At 51.0% G+C, this 19,970-nt stretch overlaps 2 protein-coding genes across 2 annotated transcripts; both read right to left on the reverse strand.

The window, feature by feature from the left end:
- Window positions 1-1,439: 1,439 nt before the first annotated feature.
- CFAP251 (cilia and flagella associated protein 251) lies at window positions 1,440-15,371 on the reverse strand. Its single transcript, XM_042865817.1, has 21 exons — window positions 15,263-15,371; window positions 14,337-14,504; window positions 14,095-14,226; window positions 13,792-13,901; window positions 13,557-13,665; window positions 13,144-13,224; window positions 12,979-13,056; window positions 12,729-12,773; window positions 12,098-12,315; window positions 11,591-11,764; window positions 10,166-10,413; window positions 9,933-10,081; window positions 9,641-9,814; window positions 9,201-9,385; window positions 8,786-8,897; window positions 8,398-8,561; window positions 6,726-6,816; window positions 6,373-6,516; window positions 3,677-3,905; window positions 2,399-2,500; window positions 1,440-1,650 (listed from the first exon to the last, which is right to left on the reverse strand). The coding sequence occupies exons 1-21, from the start codon at window positions 15,344-15,346 to the stop codon at window positions 1,538-1,540; spliced, it is 2,910 nt and encodes a 969-aa protein (XP_042721751.1). The 5' UTR covers window positions 15,347-15,371; the 3' UTR covers window positions 1,440-1,537.
- Window positions 15,372-16,708: 1,337 nt separating this feature from the next.
- PSMD9 (proteasome 26S subunit, non-ATPase 9) lies at window positions 16,709-19,550 on the reverse strand. Its single transcript, XM_042865748.1, has 6 exons — window positions 19,417-19,550; window positions 19,240-19,342; window positions 18,669-18,856; window positions 18,036-18,137; window positions 17,794-17,882; window positions 16,709-17,493 (listed from the first exon to the last, which is right to left on the reverse strand). The coding sequence occupies exons 1-6, from the start codon at window positions 19,528-19,530 to the stop codon at window positions 17,466-17,468; spliced, it is 624 nt and encodes a 207-aa protein (XP_042721682.1). The 5' UTR covers window positions 19,531-19,550; the 3' UTR covers window positions 16,709-17,465.
- Between the last annotated feature and the right edge of the window lie 420 nt (window positions 19,551-19,970).

Genomic DNA, 19,970 nt, shown 5'->3' on the forward strand with positions numbered 1-19,970 from the left:
GTGAGAACGCGAGCAGCGATACAGCCGTAGAGCCGTAGAACACCCCGAGTTGAAAGGCACTGTGTAGATCATCGAGTCCAGCCCCAGGCTCTACACAGGAACAGCCCAAAGTCAGCCCCTGTGCCTCAGAGCGTTGTCCGAACTGTCCCTGATCTCCAGCGCTTTGGGGCCGCGCCCTGGGGAGCCCGCTGTGTGCCCTCTGGTGCAGAACCTTTTCCCGATAGCCGCCCTCCCCGCGCTGTTACCTCAGGTTGGGTCGTCGGTCCCCAGATGGAGCCGAACACCTGCCGCTCTGCTCCTCTATGAGGAGCCACAGGCCGCCACGCAGCCTCCCCTCAGCCTCCCCTCGGCCCCCTCCACACCGAGCAAAGCCACGACCTTCAGCTGCTCCCCCACACGACCTCTCCTCCTGACACAGATGCGCATCTCAGACCCCCGGTACCGAGCACCGTGCTGCTGGACCTCCTCATAAACCAGCACACACCTCACCGTGCTAATTGCACGACCACAGACGCTTCCAGAGCACAGAGCAGCGATCTCTGTTTAAAAAACATTGCCACTGAGAGGAACGCTTCTGGAGGGCCCGCATTATTATTCAAATTGATGCTGAGGATGATGTAAAGAAGGAAGCGTGTTCAACAGCACTTCACTGATCTTTCCACGGCAACTTGTGTCAGCCTCATTATGCTGTTTATACAAACACCGTAAGATGCTGTCCCATTGGTATTACGCTGCTAATTGGAGCTGCTGCAGAAAGGAAAACAAAGTTTTAAAGGCCAAAATAGAAAACTGGTTTGAATGTATATCACAGTGTTCTTGCTGGCAACTTTGTCCACATAGTTACAAATCTGTTCATACCTATCCTAGCATTTTGCACAGAACATTTACCAGTGTATATAGTCAATACTTCTGTATAGTTCTTTTTGCTGTCGGGTTTCACAAATAAATACCCCCTTTGCATAATGGAAACAGACTGCATCTGGTATAAAGCCCACCTGAAAAGAATACTAAGAAGGCTCTAGCTGGGGGTAGGGGTGACCCATGCAAAAAGACAGTGTACCGATCACTGTGCCATGCTCTACAAACCCATGTTCTCCAAAGGCTCAGTGAACTCAGGTAGAGGTCTTTAGAAACGGAGCTTTCATGCAGCTTTCTGCAAAGATCCTTTCTGGAAAGCAACTTGTTTACCCAGGCCACGTTTCAGCCAGTTCTGTGGAAGGGGGCACTGGAAGTGTGGGCCATGCCCTGGCAGCAGAAATGCTTCTAAAGATATTTCCAAATGAAAACCTTCTGCTGTGGCAGAACAGAGGGTGCAGTATTAGGAACACGTACAACTGGGAAATAGATTTGCTCCCATAGGCTTGTGCCATGTGCTAAACAGGGGGTTAGCCTGCAGTTTGAATAATCTGAAGCTATGCAACAGTTTTTAATAAGCATATAATATATATTTCACAGGTACATGAGGAGTTTGGAAAGTAGAAAGAGTAGAAAACAGTGGCAGCTACAGTTCTGAGTCTTCACAGATGAATTATCCATCTCAGTTTACTGTTCTTTTTTCTGGATCAGCAATGGATAGGCCAAGAATGCCGGCAGTGAATCTCTCTGCTGTGATTTGCTCTGGAATTTCTTCTTCCATCAAAGCTGCTGCACCTGGAAAGCAGTAATGACAACAACATGAGACACACGAGAGCGGTGTAAAAATGGCATTCCAGAACAACAAAACTTATAAGTAGCAATAAGTGAATTGAATGCTTTTAGCAATGTATGCAGTAATCACGAAGTACTGCTTTACTAGCTTAGTACATCACACATTATCAGGGAAACACTGTCAAGTCTGTGGGCTGTCTCACTTTGCAGTGGATACCAACACCTCAGAAGAGTCAAGGGACTGAAGACAGCTACTGTACTCCATTGTCTGATGAGATCCTGTGATCCCAAAGGCATGCAGGGGCTGCACTGTGTGTGTGCAGTGTAAGGGCTCCTCTAGGCTGGTGTAGGCTAGCACATGAAAGGTACACAAATGTGGTCATTCTGTTACAATGTGTACTGCTGCTTGGGTGAAATCAATGCTGTAATTTGCATGCGGTAGAATTTCTTTTTGCCTTTGCCGTGTAAACCTTCCACTGTGCGTTTGCAATTCCGTTTTCAATCCAGCAGATAAACAGCAATGTTACCCTGTCAGGTTCCAGTTACATTTTGTTGTTCATTTATTTTTAGCTACACCCATACAACTGTTGCATGGATGAAGCACAACATATGGGTCTATATCTGTTCTTGCAATCCTGAGTGTTTTTGACAACTCTTGGCCTAACAGGGTAATGGCCTTGCAATTTAAATCATTTTGTTTGGGAATTGAATCAGTCCTGCCTCTGTGCACTGCAGAATGCTGATCTCATACCTGAGGGATCACGTACATCCAGGTCAGATCTTCCTCCCATTGGATGCGTACCCAGCAGGGCAGACAGACACAGTGCCAGCTCATCCTCCATCATATGCTCTCCTGTATGCATTAAAACAAAAGCAGCCCCTTGGGTTACGGTGTCATCAGCACAAAAACTGCAAGAACTGTGAACAAACAAAATAGGTAGTTTGGAAGATTAGGTTTTCCTAAGTCATGGACCATGTCACCAACTGACACACGCGATCACTGGAAAATACCAATTCCAAGGAAAATGGTTCTTGTGTCTTGTGTGGATTTGGGGCAAAAGTATCTATTAAATGGAGAAACTCTGATGCATACAGATCTTGAGGCTACTTTGTGCTTGCAGGAGCCTGAGCTCCTGTTTCCAATGAAGAATCTGTGGCCCAGGACAAAACATGGACCATGTAGACCTGTGCCTATGCCAGCAGACATTTCTGCACAGAGGAGGAAAAAGCCTGAGCAGGAAAGTCATAATCTAATATCCTGGGAGATCTGAGCACAGTGTTTGTTCCCAGCTAGTGGCTGGCTTGTGTCCTCAAGCATGAGGTTATAGATCTGTTATGAAACTGTTCTATCCTATCTAATTATCTATTTATGGATGTTCACACCATCCATATAAATAACTAACCTTTCCCACAAGCTTCAGTCCTTGGTTTACACAGATCCTTGTTGTAAGTATTACCAGGTGATGTACTGAGTAAAAGAAGCACTTCCCTTTACCCATTTTAGTGTTCAGCTTCACCAAAATCTCTCTTTTTTGACAGCTGGAGCATGCCATTAGGACTACATGATCTATCACTCTGGCATTGGCTATAAGTACGTTTATATGTATACTCGTGCCATTCTTTCTGATTCAGCTGAATTAAACCAATGCATCTTTTCAGATTTCAGCCCAAGGCTGACCATTTTCATCCCAGCTTTCTGTAACCTTTCTGGGGCCTACGTGACTGGTGAAGATGATGCTAATTTGGATAGGGGTATACTAGAGGAAGATATGATCTGCCAAGATCCGTGCTCATCATTTGACAGATGAGATCCTTCAGGCCAGCAGAGATTTCCAGAGCGGCAAGAGAAGTACAGCTGAGACAACAGGCGTGATCATTCAATTTAAAATCCTAAGGCGGGTGGCTCCCCATGCCTGCCCTGGTTACCGAGCTGTAGTTTCACATTAATTTTTTGCTGCAGTGAATATATTCTGAAATTGAAGACTGAACAAGCAAGCGTAAAACTAATATCAGAAAAGAAATAACTCACCCCTGCACTGTAGGAGTGACAGCAAGTCTCCTCTGTCAATAACTTTGTCGCCATTCTCATTCTCATAACCAAGGACCTGAAATGCTTGTTGTACTGTTTTCATTGACAAGCCAAATGCGGGCCGATGATTTATATAAAGTTTGATAAAATCCCTTAAATTGATTTTTGTCACTTGTTCTCCGGTATCCACAAACTCACTGAATTTTACTTCATTTATCATTTCTTCGATCTGAAAATGAAGGCGAGAAAGACTGTTACGCATGTGCTTGTTGAAGGGCATCGGGCCAGTTCCCAGTGCCACAAATGGCAGTGTACCACGGCTGTGTGCATTGCAGGTGTCACAGCCACAGCCCAGCGATCAGCTCAGCAGCTGAGGGTGGACATGACGAACGGTTATGTGCTCGTTCTTATGACCTTAGCTAAAGATGGCGGTAGCAAATATGTAGTTAGTTTGGATTTCCTCTATTAGTGTGTGTCTGATTGTCCTCAGTGTTGCCAGTGAGTTATTCTAGAATGAAGCAAGGGTCAGTGAGATCTTTCTGCTCAAAACTGCGATAATGCAACAGCGTAATTCCTGCAGAATTCTGGCCTGTCTCTGTCCCTTTCAGAAAAGCATTTTGCCCTGGTTGTTACATGTTACTAATGTGAGATGGGGAAGAAACCTTCCCCAGGGACTGAGCGATGAGAGCACCCCGTGACTTCGCAGCTGTCACCCGTACCCTTGCTGCAGCTGTGCCTGCACTCTGGGGACCGCAGGCAGCAAACCACAGGGCGGTAAATTCACCAGCCCACCAGAGAAGACTGTGCATGGAGTCCTGACCTAAGCAGGCTGCAGAGGGCAACCACACACCCCTGGGGGTACCGGCGATTGTGCCCCCTTATTGTACCCGCCTTGACAGGAGCAGCTGGGTCTTTTGCTCTGCTCTTGGTGACCAGCCGTGCTTAGAGCCTGTGGTTTTCCTTAGGGCTTCTGCTCAGTGTCCTCCATGTGCTCATGCCCAATGGAGCAGCCCCTCACACAAACACAATCAGTTTCCCATGCCAGTGTGCACTGAACGTGTTGCCCCAGGAGGGGAAGCTGATGCAAGACTTCCCTGGGGAGAACTTTGTGTTCAGCCTTGGGCCTTTGTCCTCTTGTCACAAGTTTTTCCACTGAATGAAGCCCAGGGAAGAGTGAAATCTCAGCTTTCTTTTTTTTTCCTGCAGCAAACACCGTGCCAGGTGAGAATAGCCAATTTGAGTCAGCTCTAGCTGATCTGGGATTAGGTTTTATATCAGCCCCACTGAACTACAAAGGAAAAACACCAATTCCCAAAAGCCTCGCTACTCAGTCCAAGCTGCTTTTTTCTCCCTTCTGTTTTTCCTTTATTAAAACACTCCAGAGAGAGACAGACTTTCTGTATTTTAATGCTGTCCTGCCTGCTTTGGAAAGCAGATTGTCAGTTGCCTACACTCAGCAGCAGTTTAGCACTTATTTCCATTCCTGAAATAGTGTTGTGGTTTTGATTTGAGTGGAGGGCTAACAGCCATTCCTCCAGAGACATTTCCCAGAGGAATACCTATTCTCTGTCCCCAGGAGGCAAAAAATGCAATGAGCCAAGGAGAAGTTCAAACAAACTGCACGGGAATGACACCACAGCCTGACACAAGGACAAAGCAGTTCCAGCTTGGAAGAACATCCCTGGGGAGTTGGGGGGGGGGAGGAGGGAGGAACACAGCGATGTGCTGCTTCCCCCAGGAACCCCTTGTACATTGTAGGGGGCTCGAGGAGCTTGTTTAAATCTCCTTACTTCAGATTCAGCAATTATTTTTTTTTCATATGTGCTTTAATTGCCCTTTTGCCAGGTTGTAACACTACAAATTAGGTCTGTATACAATGCAAACAGCCTCGTAGAAACAGCTACAAAGAGAGAAGCAGCAGAACCCTTATTAAATTGCTTGTCTTTGCCTGCTGTAAAATCTGAGGCTGAAAAGCTTTTGAGAAATGTTTGATAGGAAGCTCCACTGCTGCAGCCTGAAAGGCAAGCTCAGAGAGAGCGTCTGCAGTTATCAGTTATGAAAAAGCTTTAAGTTCCATGGGAATAAAGGCTGCTGGCTCCATCTAAAATTATTCTTTGAGCAACCCAAGACAGAACAAGAAAAAGATGCTCTGTCAACACCCAGAATCACAGAACTGAGTGCTTCTACCCGCAGTGTACTGCATGGAGGATTCAGACCTGACCTGGTGGTACTCCTAATAGCCACAGTCTCAGTGCACAGCCCAACAAGAAGTGAACAAGTTCAAACACTCCTGAAAGTCACAGAGGGAGCAAAGCATAGTGGATGTTCCCTGGAGCCATCCAATATGCCTAACATCTGAATCTGGCCCTAGGGCACTTGGTAAGTCAAAGAATCATTAAGGTTGGAAAAGACCACCAAGATCACCAAGTCCAACCCAAATCCATGTCCTTTATGCCCAGTAGCCATGTCCCTCAGTGCCACATCTCCACATTTCCTGAGCAGCTCCAGGGACAGCAACCCCACTGCCTCCCTGGGCAGCCCATGCCAGTGCCTGGCAGCCCTTTGGGTGAACGATTTCATCCTAGTGCCCAATCTGAAATGCAATCATTCTCATTTTTTGAGTTTTTTTTTGTGTATGTGTTTTTTGTTCTGTTTTGTTTTAAATTTAAGCACAACCATAAAAACAAAGGACTGACCTCTTCCTCGGATGGATAAAAGCCCATTGCTCTCATTACAGAAGGAATTTCCTCCAAGGGAATGTACGTTGACACCTGCCTGCTCTCCAGCATATCAATGCCATGGCTGCGCAGCTGCACATAGTAGAAATAGTCTTCCAGCTCCTGCGAGGGATTCAAACGAGATACTGTAAAGTTCAGCTACCAACAGGCGAGGAAGATAAGGCTTCATTTAGGATTTACTAACAGTCATATCAATGAGACCGCTGTTAAAGGCAATCTGGACAAAAAATAAAGAAATGTCAGGCCTGTATAAATGAATCTTAAACTCCAACCAGATGTTGCAGCACGGAGATCACACTGAGCGCAATTACCCTGAAGAATTCACCGTCCTGGCCGCCCTCCAGCAGTCTGTAGAACGGGACCAGGTCCTCCCCACCCAGGGATGCAGCAGCTTCCAAGGCACTGGCACAGAGAGAAGGCGGTGCAGGAAGGGTTCACACGGGGAGAGAATTCTCATTTCCCTTTCTAGTCATTGTTTGGAGACACTTTCAATAAATAAATAAAATCCCCAGGCTGCAGGACGCAGGAAGGGGAGGCACTGCTTTGAACCACGTGCAATTTTATCACCAGCCTGCACTTCTACAGCATATTTCATACCCAGGTTTTACATACAATAGCACAGTGTGGGAATTAACTACTGCTGAATGGTCCTCTTGTTTAGTGGAATGAGCACAGGGCGGGGAGCCAGCAGCCTTTCCATGGACTTGAGCTGGGTATCTGGCACTCTGCTTTCCTGCTTCCTTATAGAGACACTGAGGGAGATGAATTGGCTGGATCAGCATTTTGAGCATGCGGAGCACTGGGGCTTGGTGCTTGCAAGAAACCACACGAAGCCAAGCTCCCCACTCCTTGGTCTGACACATTCTTCCCCCATAACTCAGTACAAGAGCGAGTGATGGTGCCACAGGTGCTGCACATATTAAGCCAAAGCAGCCCGAGTGCTGGCAGCAGGGCTGCAGTTCTGATGCACAGCTCCATAGTGCTGCTTCAGCTTTTGCTAGCTTCATGCTTTTTTCATAATTAAGTTATTTGGGTATTAAACACAGTGGAGATGCACAAGATGCCAGGAGCAGCAATAAAATGATAATTAGCTCATCAAGACGTCCGCTCCAAAAACAAATTACACAGAAATTCAATGTTGCCTGGACTCTGGCCAACCATTATAAAGAAGGATCGTTTATATTCCACTGCCTTCCTTAAAACGTCGCTTATTCTGACCCCCGACTGCTTAAGCCACACAAAGTGGAAAAGAAAATAAATAAGCCTGGTGCCTTCGCAGCCAGGTCTCACTGTTGTGGTGTGTAGAGGTGAGTGAGCTCTGCAACCTTCAGCTCTGCGAGCAGCACCTGCAGGAAGCATCTTATTTGGGACCACCCTGTGCTTAGCAGCGGAGCCTTCCTCATTGGAAGATGAAAGGCATTTCAGAGGGTCAGTGCACCCCAAAGGCAAAAATAGCAGACCACAGCTGTTCTTAGGTCACTGGCTGCTGCTGCTCCCTTCTCAAATGCACACCCATCAGGCAACTGGTCTCCTTGACAAGGCAAGCAACAGAAGCCCATGTCCTGGCATCATGGACCAGAGCCCAGGGCACCTCAGCCACTCCATTTTCTGCAGTCCTCTTACTCATGTAAGCAAAGCTTTATAGGATTACAGTGGCTTGTGCTAAATCCAGCCTTCAAATGCAGCAGGGATTTCCTCACAAATGCTGGCCTCTCCCATTTGGAGAGCAGACTTGTTGTACCATATGCTCCCTCCTGATCTTCTACCCCAGGCAATCCCCATCACAGCAGCCAGGCTCTCACAAGGACCAGACAACCCTCCACATCTTGGCATTTGGCATTTCCCAGACCGCAGTATTTTGTAGGCGCTCAGTCACTGACAACAGCCACTAGCAGCTAGGTCAGCTCCCCATTGACTGCTGGCTGCGTGAAGCAGCTGTGGAAAGCCACTCCCAGGCTCCCTTCTCCATTCTGTGGTACTCACTTCAGGTTCACCTCCCACTTTAGAACAGTGCGGTCACTCCCCCCAGCCGTAAAGATGTAGCGCCCATCGTAGGAGATGGCCAGGTCAGAGGCACCATCTGGGTGGCAAATGAAAGCTGAGGACTTGTGGGGGTTGCCATCAATGGGCAGAATCTGCAGGCCCACCTGTATGGGAAAAGCAGATGGTGAGGGCAGGGGCTGCTCAGGAAGGCTGAACCAATACCGTGCCCTCAGTGAGCAGCCTTGTCTAAAGGAAGGAGTTTCTAAATGCCTCCATCCTGCAAGTGTTCGCTTCTCTGGTCCCTACAAGGGCAGGTTTCCTTCAGCCCCCCAGCCAAGCCCAAAATGCTCCACAAATACACAGATGGCAGAATGTTGGTGCCCCACACCTTGTCCTTGGTAATGTATGCCAGGTAGTGTTTCTGGGGCTGTGCAGCACTCTTGGGGAGGATTTGCATCTTCTCCAACGGCGAGCCATAGGTTGGTCCCAGAAGAGTCTTTCTAAAGGCAAACAACATTGTCACCCATTCTCACAACCTATTTTCCCATGTCTGAATGTCTGTGGTGCACCAGGATGGGTGGATGAGGGAAGGTGTGGGGTTTTGTAACACCAGGACAGGACATGATCCCTGTCTAGAGGGGACCACATCAGAGCTAAGAGAGAAATGTAGTGCTCAGAGATCATTCTTTGCTGCTTCTGTGGGCTCCTATCATACCATCTTGTGTCCGACTGCTGCATCCCAAGTCCATGGGCAGACTGAGGTGACTTGCAGCCATGATGTGCTGAGAAGGAAGGCTCTCTACCTGCACATTTTGGTCGTTGCATTGTAGAGCTTCATTTTGTAGCAGCTGTTAGCCGTGAGGATGAAGGACTCGGTGCTGAAATGTGGATACCAGGCCAAGCAGAGGGGCACTGCAGCCTGCTCTACACGATGTCTGTGCAGGACCACCAGCTGGTCCTTACTGCTGCTGCTCAGGTCATATTCAATCTGGGGGAAAAGACCAGGAAGCACAGTGACCTGCCATCACAGTGGACCTGATGGATTAACCACAAGGAGCAGCTGCTGAGGGTGAACACTCTGAAACCCAGATCATCCCAACTACAGATCTGCCCCAGTTTGCCAGGCTGACAAACAACTGGAACTGGTGGGAAGCTGCAGAGTCACAGGCTGAGTGTCCCTCCACACTCTCCTCCAGCCCCACCTCAAGCCCAAAGCCCCAGTGCTGTCCTCCCACAGCTGTACCAGCTGCCTGTCCTCCCCAAGGCTCAGCAGCCGGGGCTCACTGCCGTCCAGGTGGATCCCAAACAGGATGCTCCGGATGGGCTTGTAGTGGGAGTGCAGCCCTGCCAGGTGTTCCCAGCACCTACGCTCATTTTGCAGAACCCTTTTGTAAACGGTCACTGCATATTTTTCATCCTGGAACGAGAGTGCAGAAGTCAGTGCAGCACGAGCCCGTGGCGTTTCCCAGCTCCTAGGGCTGCACCAGGAACAGCACATACACATGTACACCTCAGGAAGGAGTGAGCAAGCTTACAGCAGTTGCGAGGTACTCGGAGTTATGGGAGAACTGGATGTGAGTTATGGGGCCCCGCGAGAACCTGAACACCTCACAGCAGGACAGCAGGGAAATGGCATCGAGGACATGCACACTCCCATCGGTGAAACCGGCGGCCAGGAAGGAGCCTGCAAAGCCCAGCAGAAAGCTGAAATCCCAATGCGCTCCCACCTCCATGCTTGGTACTTCGGGACGTCACAGCTCCAAGATACCTGCAGGATCATAGGACAGGCACTGCACTCCAGCACTGGGGAATATCCTGCTCATGAGGAGCTGGGGCTGCTGGTAGTCCCACACCTTCAGCAGCCCGCAGTGACTGCCCATGGCAAGCCGTGGCTGTTGAGGATGGCATGCAATGGCCGTCACTGCTTTCTTGGCCTCTTTCATGACTTTTTCAAAGTCTGTCCCATCTGTCGCAACACGGAGCACTGTTGCATCAGAGGTTGAAAGGATAAAGTTCCTGTTTGGTGTGAGAAAAACAGAATTAGATGAATCAGACTAGCTGGCTCATATCCCTCTGAGCAATGTTACATAGCCTCTTCTTGGCAACTTAGCTGGACAGTCGTGATATGTTCTAATACAAAATATGCAAAGAATTCTTGACCTGGAAGACAGGTGGCACTTTGTGTTCACGACCTGAGAAGTCTCCAGCAGAAGACACTGGAGCTCCCTTTTCTACTGGGGTATGCAAGGCAGAAGAACAACATCTGGTCAGCTTTTGCCATTTGAGGCTTGTTGATGTGTGAGATGGACAAATGAGAGATTGAGGGCTCCCTGAATAGTCCTGTCACATGTCACAATAGGTAGGGTCTCTGAGCTGGCCATGATATCATGGAGGAGGACAGGGGACAGCGTAGGAGCTGTGATGTGGACAGCAGCCTGCAGTTGTGCATTCAGCCCTCCCAGCTGCAGCATGGTGATGATGATCCTGTATGACTGGCAGTGGGCAAAGCAGGCGTCTAAATGACCACGTGTACAACAGAATAAATGCATACTGCCATCAGCACACCCAGGGATGAAGCCTGGATTCTGATAGAAGATCGGGGGTGAACCCAGGAACTGGGGCATGGTGACATACCTGAGGCTACAGCAATAACTGGTGTGGGATAACAGACACCTCCCAGGGCTCCACCTTAGAGAGAAACCTGTCCCACATGGCTCTTTGGAAAAACGAGCAGCTACAGATAAATGCTGCCAGCAGAACTTCAGGCAGGACTGACAGACATGTGGTTTGCAGCCCCACAACACAGCATCTGGTTTGCAGACTTCGCAGAGCTCCTCAGGCACCCTGTGGTGCTGCTGCCCCAAGCCCCCAGGCCGTGCATTCTCCTCACCACCACCTGGATTATCTCACCCAGCAGTGACAAAATACAACTGGAAATAGCCACCTGGGGGAGGGTTAAGCAGGGGATTAAGGGGCTCGGTGGGAGCCATGGGCTCAGCATTAGCCCTGTGTGGTGTACCAGCTGCGTGACAAGCTGCTCGGCTCCATGCCCAGCTAGCTGTCCCCATGCCAGCATTAACACTTCTCCAGCACTGAGACGTGGCACCCAGTTCATAGCCGGGGATGTGCTGGGGACACTTTGTGACCAGTGCTGGAGGATGCAGAAGAGCTGCATTTACACAGGGATGCTCACCTAGCAGCGAAGGGGTGGCTGCTGGTAGAAGGGGCAGCTGGAGAATCTGGAGGAGCTCTGGAGAAGGAGATGGACCGAATGGGACCCGTACCACTGTGGTCATAGCAGGCCAGGAGCTGCAGGTGCCCATTGTAGAACTTCACCTGGCCTCTCACATCCCCTGTCACTATGCAGCTGGAAGGAAGGAAGCACAGTGTTATGGGGTGGGAGAATTTGTGCTCCAAATGGCTCAGGTCCATCCTGTTCTGGCACTGTTCCACCAGTGCAACCCATGGAAAAGATAAAAACTGACCGTGAGGAGCACAGTGTGATGAAGCCATCAGAATATCCTGGAAAGATTTAGTCGAAACAGGGAACTCGCTAAGTCGAGGAAGATCTCTTCCCTTTTGCCCTTTCTCTGCCCAAAAGCACGAGACGCACAGAAGCGCTGCGCCCCATCCCGAGCTGCTCGGAGACCGTCTGCTCCCTCTGCCGGCAGAGCCCCGGAGGCCGACGTCATCTCCTTACCTCTCCAACACCATCAGCGCTGTCAGGCTTTCTTCCTGCATCGGCACCAGCTTGGTGGCCTTCATGCCATGCACCCTGCCCTGCGGTTCCTTGTCCAGCTCCCGCTTTCTCTCCACATCCCACACCACCACCTTCCCAGCCGAGGTGCCCGTCAGCACCTGCGTGGCGTTGAAATGGAAAGCTGACTGGGTGAAGTGCCCCGCTGCACTGCCAAAGGTCTGTCAGGAGAGCAGTGGTGGGTCAGTGCTGGGTGCTGGTGCTCCCGTCTGGTTCCTCCATGTGACATTCCCTCCCTGCCTCATGGTGGGACCATCGCCAGCACATGGCCACTGGGAGTAGAGCCCCAGAAGGCCAGGCTGAATGGGGCCATGGGCAACCAGATTGGTGGCTGGCAACACTGCCCACGGCAGGAGTTGGAGCTGGATGGGCTTTGAGCTTCTCTCCCAGCCCAACCCATTCTGTGATAGAATGATGTATGTGGGAGATGCCACTCCTGGCCTTATCTTGGGCAATCTTTCTTGTCCCCTTAGGAAACCCAGGGGACAGACTGGGGACACGGCCACCACTTTGGCACAGGGGGACAGGAAGGGACAGGGCTGCTGCGGGTCCCTGTGGCTCCCCGTGCACTCACCTGCTTGGTCAAAGAAGGAGTGCTGTACTGCAAACCAGCATCGCCCTGCGGAGAGAGCAGAGCATGTATCCACACAAAGACATTTACCTTCTCTAACCTCTCAGAGCCCATGGAAATGCATCTCCCCACCCCTGCTCCTCTCCCAGAAGCTGTGACCACCAGAGGCACCCAAACACCCATGGCAGCATGAGTGGGAGAGGTAGGGAGCACATCAGGTACCAGGAGATGAACTTTTTGTGGTCCTACTCACCCACAGATAAAATATCACTTGGGTTTTGCTGTTGCTGACAAACTCACAAGGATTTTGGGGATTAAAAATGACAAAATCCTGTAATCAAAGGGTGAGAGTCACGTTAATAGCAAGCAGTGACATTTGCTGCTTATTCTTTCACTGAGCAAAGTGTGGCTTCCTCACCTGGAAGCCAAACTCAGGGCTCAGCTCCACGTCACACACGGGGCTCTCATCAGGATATGTCCACCTCCACACACAGACCCTCTGGCATGGGGAGAAACCAGGAGATGCTTGTGGCCTCCTGAGAATTTCCAGCTTGGCTGAGTAAAGCCCCAACCCCTCCAGCTGCAGAGCATGAGGGGCTAAAAAGGCTGGAGCATGGCTGGATGGCTTAATTTCAGGAAACAGCGTGAGGAACTGCCTGAACATGAGTACAGCAGAGTCAGTTTTCATCCCAATTTCAGACCTTCTCTCAGCTCTGCAGCATTCCTTTTAATGAAGTCCCAATCTATCCCCCAACGGCTTAGCAAGAAAGATCTCGACAGACCCACAAGAAAAACCTTGAAAAAGGAAACACAAAGAGGAAATATCCTCACCTGCACCATGCCAGCACTGATGGTAACCAAACACCTTGCATCCTGGGAGATGGCAATAGCGCAGATCCCACCGCCTGCATGGCTGTCAAAGATGGTGCGCACAGGGATCCTGTGTGGAAAAACCATCATGGGCTCCTGGCAGATTGTGTAGACAGGAGGGTGTCTGCTGGAATGGGATGTTAAACAGACAGTGTTGTCCCTATGAAGGAGACGGAAGGTTTGCATGGAGGCTCACCCAGAAAAGGCATCCCATATGATGATCAAAGGGTCTGGACCTTGGTCAGCAGTGGCAACCCAGCGCCTGTCCTCACTGACACACAGGCATGAGATGGCATTTACGTGACCCTGGGAAGGAGGAGAGAAGCACCTGGGAGCTCCAGAGCTGTTCAGCTGGAGGAATTTCCCATCTTCCCATCCGAGAGTCTTCCATTTTCCTCCTCCTGGCCCCACTTTGAGCAGCCCCAAGCCACCTTCGTGGCCACCCCACCAGGCCCAGGGATGGAAAAAAGGCATTCAGGGATAGAAGAGGCCTGCAGACCTGCAGGTGGTACTGCCTGCTGCCAAGGACATCGTGGATGACCGCTGTGTGGGCACAGACATACAGCAGCATCCCATCTTCGATGCTATGCACAGCCAGGCTGCTGTTGTAACCCAGTGCCCAGGACAGGCTCTGTGGGGAGAAGAGGTTCTTAGTAGTAGGGGAAAGACTGCTCCAAATCCCCGGGGTAACGGGGCAGAGCAGGGTGTCCCAGGGCTGCTCTCCTGGCCAGTAATACTCACGAGAGGGTGGCAGCTCTGCTTCTCTCCCTGGAATAGCAGGCCAGGCTGCGCACCCCACACATGGCTGGGAGCATTGCTGCACTCCTCCAGCTCACCAGGAGCCCTCTGAGGTGCAGCTGCTGCAGCATTTCCCAGAGATCCATCTTCCTGGACAGCAGCCATGGAGTCCTGGGAACGGAGAGATGCTGGAGTCCGTGCTGCTCCTGGACCTGAAGCTGCTCTTTTTGCTGTTCCCCTTGCCATGTCCTACACACCAGTTACAGATGGATAAAGGTATGATGGCAAAATGGAGTGAAAAAAGGGGACCGTCATGGGACGGGGCTGAGAGACAAAAAGGGATCTGCTGAAATGTGCTGACTGGTAAGCAGCTAAAAAATGAAAGCAGAAGAATCCCACTGCCTCTCATAAATGAGTTAAACATCCCAGGGGGGATCCAAGGAGGCGTCCCTTGCTCTGAGTCCCTTCTCTTGTGGCTCCAGATCAGTTTCTGCTTCTTCCCACAGGGCCCCTCGCTTTCTCCATGGTGTGAGCTTAGCATGGATGCTGTAGCCATGGTTCCAGGTGAGGTCAGGTAACATTTAATTCAGCCCAAGGTCAGGATCACATCACACACATAACTCAGAGGCAGCTCAAGTGCTCAGCAAATACTGACAGCTGGGCTGAGCCTACAGAACAGTAACAAATAATAACACCTAATATCTGAAGGGGAAATGGGAGGAGCTGAATGGAAATTGCCATTCACCTGAACTCTGCAATTTGCAGCTCCAAATGACACCCATGGGGCTGTTTTTGGTCCCGTCCCCAAGCAATGGGAGACACTGCAGCATGAGATCCCCATTCTGTGTCCCCAGGGGACACCGGTGACAAACTGTCCCAGCGCTGGGACGGGGTCCAGGCACCCTGCACCAGGCACAGCTCGCCCTCACCTGCTGGGGTGGCACTGCTGCCTCTCGATGCATCTGTCCATCTGGGGACGACTCCTTCGGTGCAGTGTCACTTGAACCAGCCATCCCCACCTCCAGCCTCTGTCCAAGAAGCCGCCAAAATGTTTTTACTCCAGTTGGCCACAGGAGGAGGACAGGGCACGCGGGATGCTGGGTCCCATGGGTCCCGGAGCAACCTTTCAGTCCCAGGAACACTTTTCCTGAGCACCAGCAGGCAGGCAGAGCCCTGCTGCCCAGCTCTGATCAGGCTCTCCCTGCGCCTGACGCTTCTGTTTGCATCCAACTGCTGTTCCCCGGGCAACGGCTGCAACCAGCAACAGACTGGAAAGCGCTGTGAGAGGGGCTCATCCACTCTGCATCTGTTCCACGTCCTTCTTATCCCCACCAGCTGCCCTACGGAGGCAGCACTGACTCTCTGCACAAAGCACTCCATCAGGATGATGCCCACACGGGGATGCAGCCCTCTGCCACCACCCCGAGTCATTGCTGCCTTCTAATCAGCTCCAGGCTCTCCCAGCTGCCGATTTCAGACACGATATTAAGCTCAAATAATAACAATTTCTAAATCTAATTTGTTTTTCCTTCTGCCCAGCACGAGCCCGGTGCCCTGCTGGGAGAGGAAAGCAATTCTGTTATCAGCACAAACCATCTCGGCAACCTGAGGAGCTGCCGCGCAGCCGCCGTGCGCTCCATCCAACCTGCTGCATCGGGTGAGTGGGGAATTACGGGCTTAAGGAACAAAGTTCTGACCCAAGGAAGTGGACTGAAAACAATCAGTGGTGAATAAACAGGGGCAGTCCCAAAAAAACATTTTTACTGAGTGCAAGATGGGAGGCTTTGCAACAGAACTGTGTTTTTTTACTTGCTGGAGTTGATCCAGTCCTACCACCAATGGGAACAGTGACCAGATTGCACAGCCAGGACATGCACTTCTACAGAGCTCCACAGAGCTTTGTCAAGTCACTGCAGCGTCACGCTCCACAGTGAGAAGAGAATGAGTCCCCTGAGAGCAGGAGTTAGCTCACTCTGTTGTGCTGGGATGACCCATTAACCTCACTGCACAAGCAATAGGGAAACACACACACACACACACACACACACACACGCCTGGAAGCTGTTCTTCCCGACCAGCATGCAGACCCAGATCCACCTGCAGCTCAGGCAACAGCTGCATACCTGGGGTACGAAGACACGTAACCTTACCTCGAGCACACAAGGCCAAGGCCAGGCTCCAGCTGATCTGACATTAGAGCTGCCAGTACACCACTCATCCACATGCTTACAACTACATTCTGCTTTGTTGCACCAAACAAATCTTTGGCTGCAGAAGGTCATGGAAGAATGCTTTTATGCCTCTGCAGATCTGCTTTTAACACACCTGACATGGCCCACAATTACTGCCCCCAGACAGCAACTTCCACAAGAACGGAGAGAGACATTACTCAGTTTTATTCATTGGGATGAGTATTTCAAAGTTCAACTGGAAACAACCTTCAAACACGAACAATCACCCCAACCCCCCCTGAAGTGTTTATACATCCTAAAATCAACTGCAGCAAATTAAAAAAAATGTAGGAGTACTTCAATACAATAGAAGACAGAGTTATAACCCCAATGCTTATTTTGTTAACTTAAAATAATTAGGCATTCCAAAAATGCTATCTTACTCAGTGACTTCCAACAGCTATGGTCACAAGGGAAAGATAAAGTACCAGATTTGCACGTTTCTTCACTGTGATCTAAGTTAAAAAAAAGAAAAAATTGTTCCAGGACTTTTAATCCTATTTTACAAGATGTTCAGTGAGGAATTTCAAGGAGGAAAAAAAAAAAAAGAAGGAATGCCACGTTATCACCAAATAAAAGCATTTTATGCTCTTCCAGATCTGTATCAAGTGAAATCTAAGTTACACTCCAGCCTTACTCCAAACTGATGCAAGGCACAAGAGATGAGAAACCACATCCTGCAACTCTGCGAGTTGCTCCTCACAAACCAGTGCAATTCCAACTGTGTTAAGGCCCTGCTCCATTAGAATCTCTTCAGACTCTGCAAGCCCAGCCACCCAGAGGTCACAGCCTCTGAAACGCTCATTTCAGCAAAAACAAAGATCATAAGGCAAGCTTTCAAATCAAATCAGAGTCCAGAAAGCAGGCACAAGCTTCGTCTTTATTGTCTTCTGAGCAGTGGTCATCTCTGCAAAGGAATGATATTGCAGCTGAAAAAGAAGAGTGGAGAAGAAAACATTTGTTTCAGCTCTGAAAGAAGCTCAGATGATCTGACACTGTGAATCTATCAACCACAACCCTCCCCATTGGTTTCCTCTACTAGAGGAACTAGCCATTGAGATCTTCAGCCCCATACCCATACTTGATACAAGTCATCATCCCATATGACTACTAAACTGACAGCCCCAGCTCTCAGCTGGAACCTGCCAGTGAGACACATCACAGCTGGCTCTGCTGCAGGAAGTGTCTTGGGCTAGCAGGAGCCCCCTCTGCTCTGACTGGCAGCCTACCCCAGGAGGCCCTTCCCTGCCCAGCGCTTCGGAGTCAGCCCCAGGTGCACTTTCTTGCCGTTGCGGATCACAGTCACACTCAGAGGTCTCTGGGAGAAATGAAAAAGAAAAGAAAGATGAGCTCTCTCACTTCCATTATAAGGTACCCAATGGCTGTGGCAGCTTCTCTGGCCATTCCACAGTAAATGCTGTAGCTCACTGGGAGAGGTAAGAGAATGCAGTTACAGCAAAAGCAAACTTACCCCTTCACTGTGCTGTACTACTGTGGCAATGTTCTGCAGGCTCTTGAAGTTGTGCACATTGACAGAACCAAACTCCACAATCTCATCGTCAACCTGAAGGCCCTGGACAGACAGAAAGAAGCTGAGCATCTGTGCTCTCTGATGACAGGTAACACTGCCTGCTCACAGGAGACTTCCTCCAGCCACATAAGCTGTGCTAGGACACCATCCTTCTCAGCATTCAGACAACTGAAAAATATACCCTCTCCCTTAGAAACAAGTATGTACTCATTTCTCTGCCCTATTTTACAAGTACAGAAACACTGAGGCTGCAATGAATGTCAAGGCCATGTAAGAGCTGTGTGGTGCCATGACACAGCAGACAGCATGCACTTTCTGATCCCAACCCAGTGACACTGCCACATGTGGGCAGCTCCCTCCATGGGAGCTTTCAAGAAAAACTACACTGGTTGAGAAGGTGACTGAATATTTGACAAACACTTAAAATGAAGAAAGTGGGAGTGGGATAACAATAATAATCAGAATCTCACAGCTTATTCCTGCTTGTTAGCAGAGAAAAAAAGCAATGCATCCTCTATTTCCCCTCCCTAGGTCCAAAAGAAGCCCTCCCCACTGCCATCCCCAGCAAAGTACCGAGGTGCTGGCAGGAGACTCTGGAGTCACAGCATTGACTTTGGCGAAGGCGGGCGGCAGGCTCTGGCTCATGGCCTCAGCCCGCGCCTCCGCCTCATCCCTGGCATGCTTCTCCTTCTCCCGGGCGTGCAGCTGGTGAAGAGCCTCCTCCACCTGCTTCATCAGAGCCTTGTGGTCATTCTGCAGACCTGCGGGTGGCACCAAGCTCACCAAGAAGCAGAATCGTAGCACCGCTATGGCTGGAAAGGACCAACACGGACCACCACAACCCACCTAGCCCATTCCCCACGTCCCTCAGTGCCACGTTCCCACAGCTCTTCAACACCTCTCGTAACCCCCCACCTCCCTGGGCTGCTCTTTGGGAGAGGAAACGTATCCAACCTGCCTCCACCCCGGCGCAATGCCAATCCGTCGCCTCTCGTCCTCCCGCTGTCACCCGAGAGCAAAGGCCGACCCCCCCCACACCTTCCTTTCAGCGATAAGTTCTTCCTGAGCCCCTCTTCGCAGCCCGAGGAGACCCGCACGCCGCTTCCCGCCCACAGCCAACGCCGAACAGTCCGGCCCCACTCACAGGCGATGCTGTGCCGCGCGGTGCGCACTTGGTACAGGTCGATGTCGGCCCGGGGGAAGCCCTCGGCGTCCACCAGCGGCCCGTCCATGCCCACACCCTTTTGCTGAGGGAAGAAAGGCCGCGGTGAGACCGCCGGCAGCGCCCCGAGCCCCGCGCCCGGCCCCGCGCCCCGCTCACGTCTTCCAGCAGCTGGTAGCAGGCCCGGATCTGCGCCTCCAGCTCGTCCTTGCGCCGCACCAACTGCTGCACTTCGCTCAGCGTCACGGCGCGGCTCGGCCCGTCCTCCGACATGGCGGCGGCACCGCACCGCGCTGCGGCGGCAGGAAGTGCATCACGGAGCGTGAGGGGGCGGGACCGGAAGTGACGCTGTCGGAGGTGAGAACATTGGGGGCGGGGCCAGAGCACGAGGGGGCGGGGTCACGGCGCTGGGGGCGGGGCCAGGGGGCAGCGCGTGGGGAGGCCGAGGTTATCGGTGCCGTGGGGTGACGGCGGGGATGGCGGGTGTTGTGGCGGTGCCGCGGGGTGATGCAGCTGTGCCGTTGCCGTAGGGTGATGTGGGGACGGCAGCTCCAGGGCATTGACGCAGCAGTGCCACTGCTACATGGTGACACACCTGTGCCGTTCTGTGGAGTGACGCGGCAGTACCACCAGCAGGGTGATGGCGATGGCAGTGCCACGGGTCACACAGCAGTGTCATTGCTGTAGAGTGACAGCGTTGCGGCTGTGCACTG

This window comes from Lagopus leucura, unplaced genomic scaffold (genome assembly GCF_019238085.1).
Source record: "Lagopus leucura isolate 7727_CA_CO unplaced genomic scaffold, USGS_WTPT01 Super-Scaffold_806, whole genome shotgun sequence".
In the NCBI taxonomy this organism is placed as follows: Eukaryota; Metazoa; Chordata; class Aves; order Galliformes; family Phasianidae; genus Lagopus; species Lagopus leucura.

Bases quoted from the DNA above. Each gene is read 5' to 3' on its own strand.
- CFAP251 (XM_042865817.1), bottom strand. From the start codon at position 15,346: ATGGCTGGTTCAAGTGACACTGCACCGAAGGAGTCGTCCCCAGATGGA. The intron at 12,774-12,978 runs GTGAGTAGGACC...CTCTCTCCGCAG, and splicing joins AAGTGATATTTTATCTGTGG to GGCGATGCTGGTTTGCAGTA. The intron at 9,386-9,640 runs GTACAGCTGTGG...CTTTTCCCCCAG, and splicing joins TTGGGGAGGACAGGCAGCTG to ATTGAATATGACCTGAGCAG.
- PSMD9 (XM_042865748.1), bottom strand. From the start codon at position 19,530: ATGTCGGAGGACGGGCCGAGCCGCGCCGTGACGCTGAGCGAAGTGCAG. The intron at 19,343-19,416 runs GTGAGCGGGGCG...TTCTTCCCTCAG, and splicing joins GCTACCAGCTGCTGGAAGAC to CAAAAGGGTGTGGGCATGGA. The intron at 17,883-18,035 runs GTAAGTTTGCTT...CATTTCTCCCAG, and splicing joins TAGTACAGCACAGTGAAGGG to AGACCTCTGAGTGTGACTGT.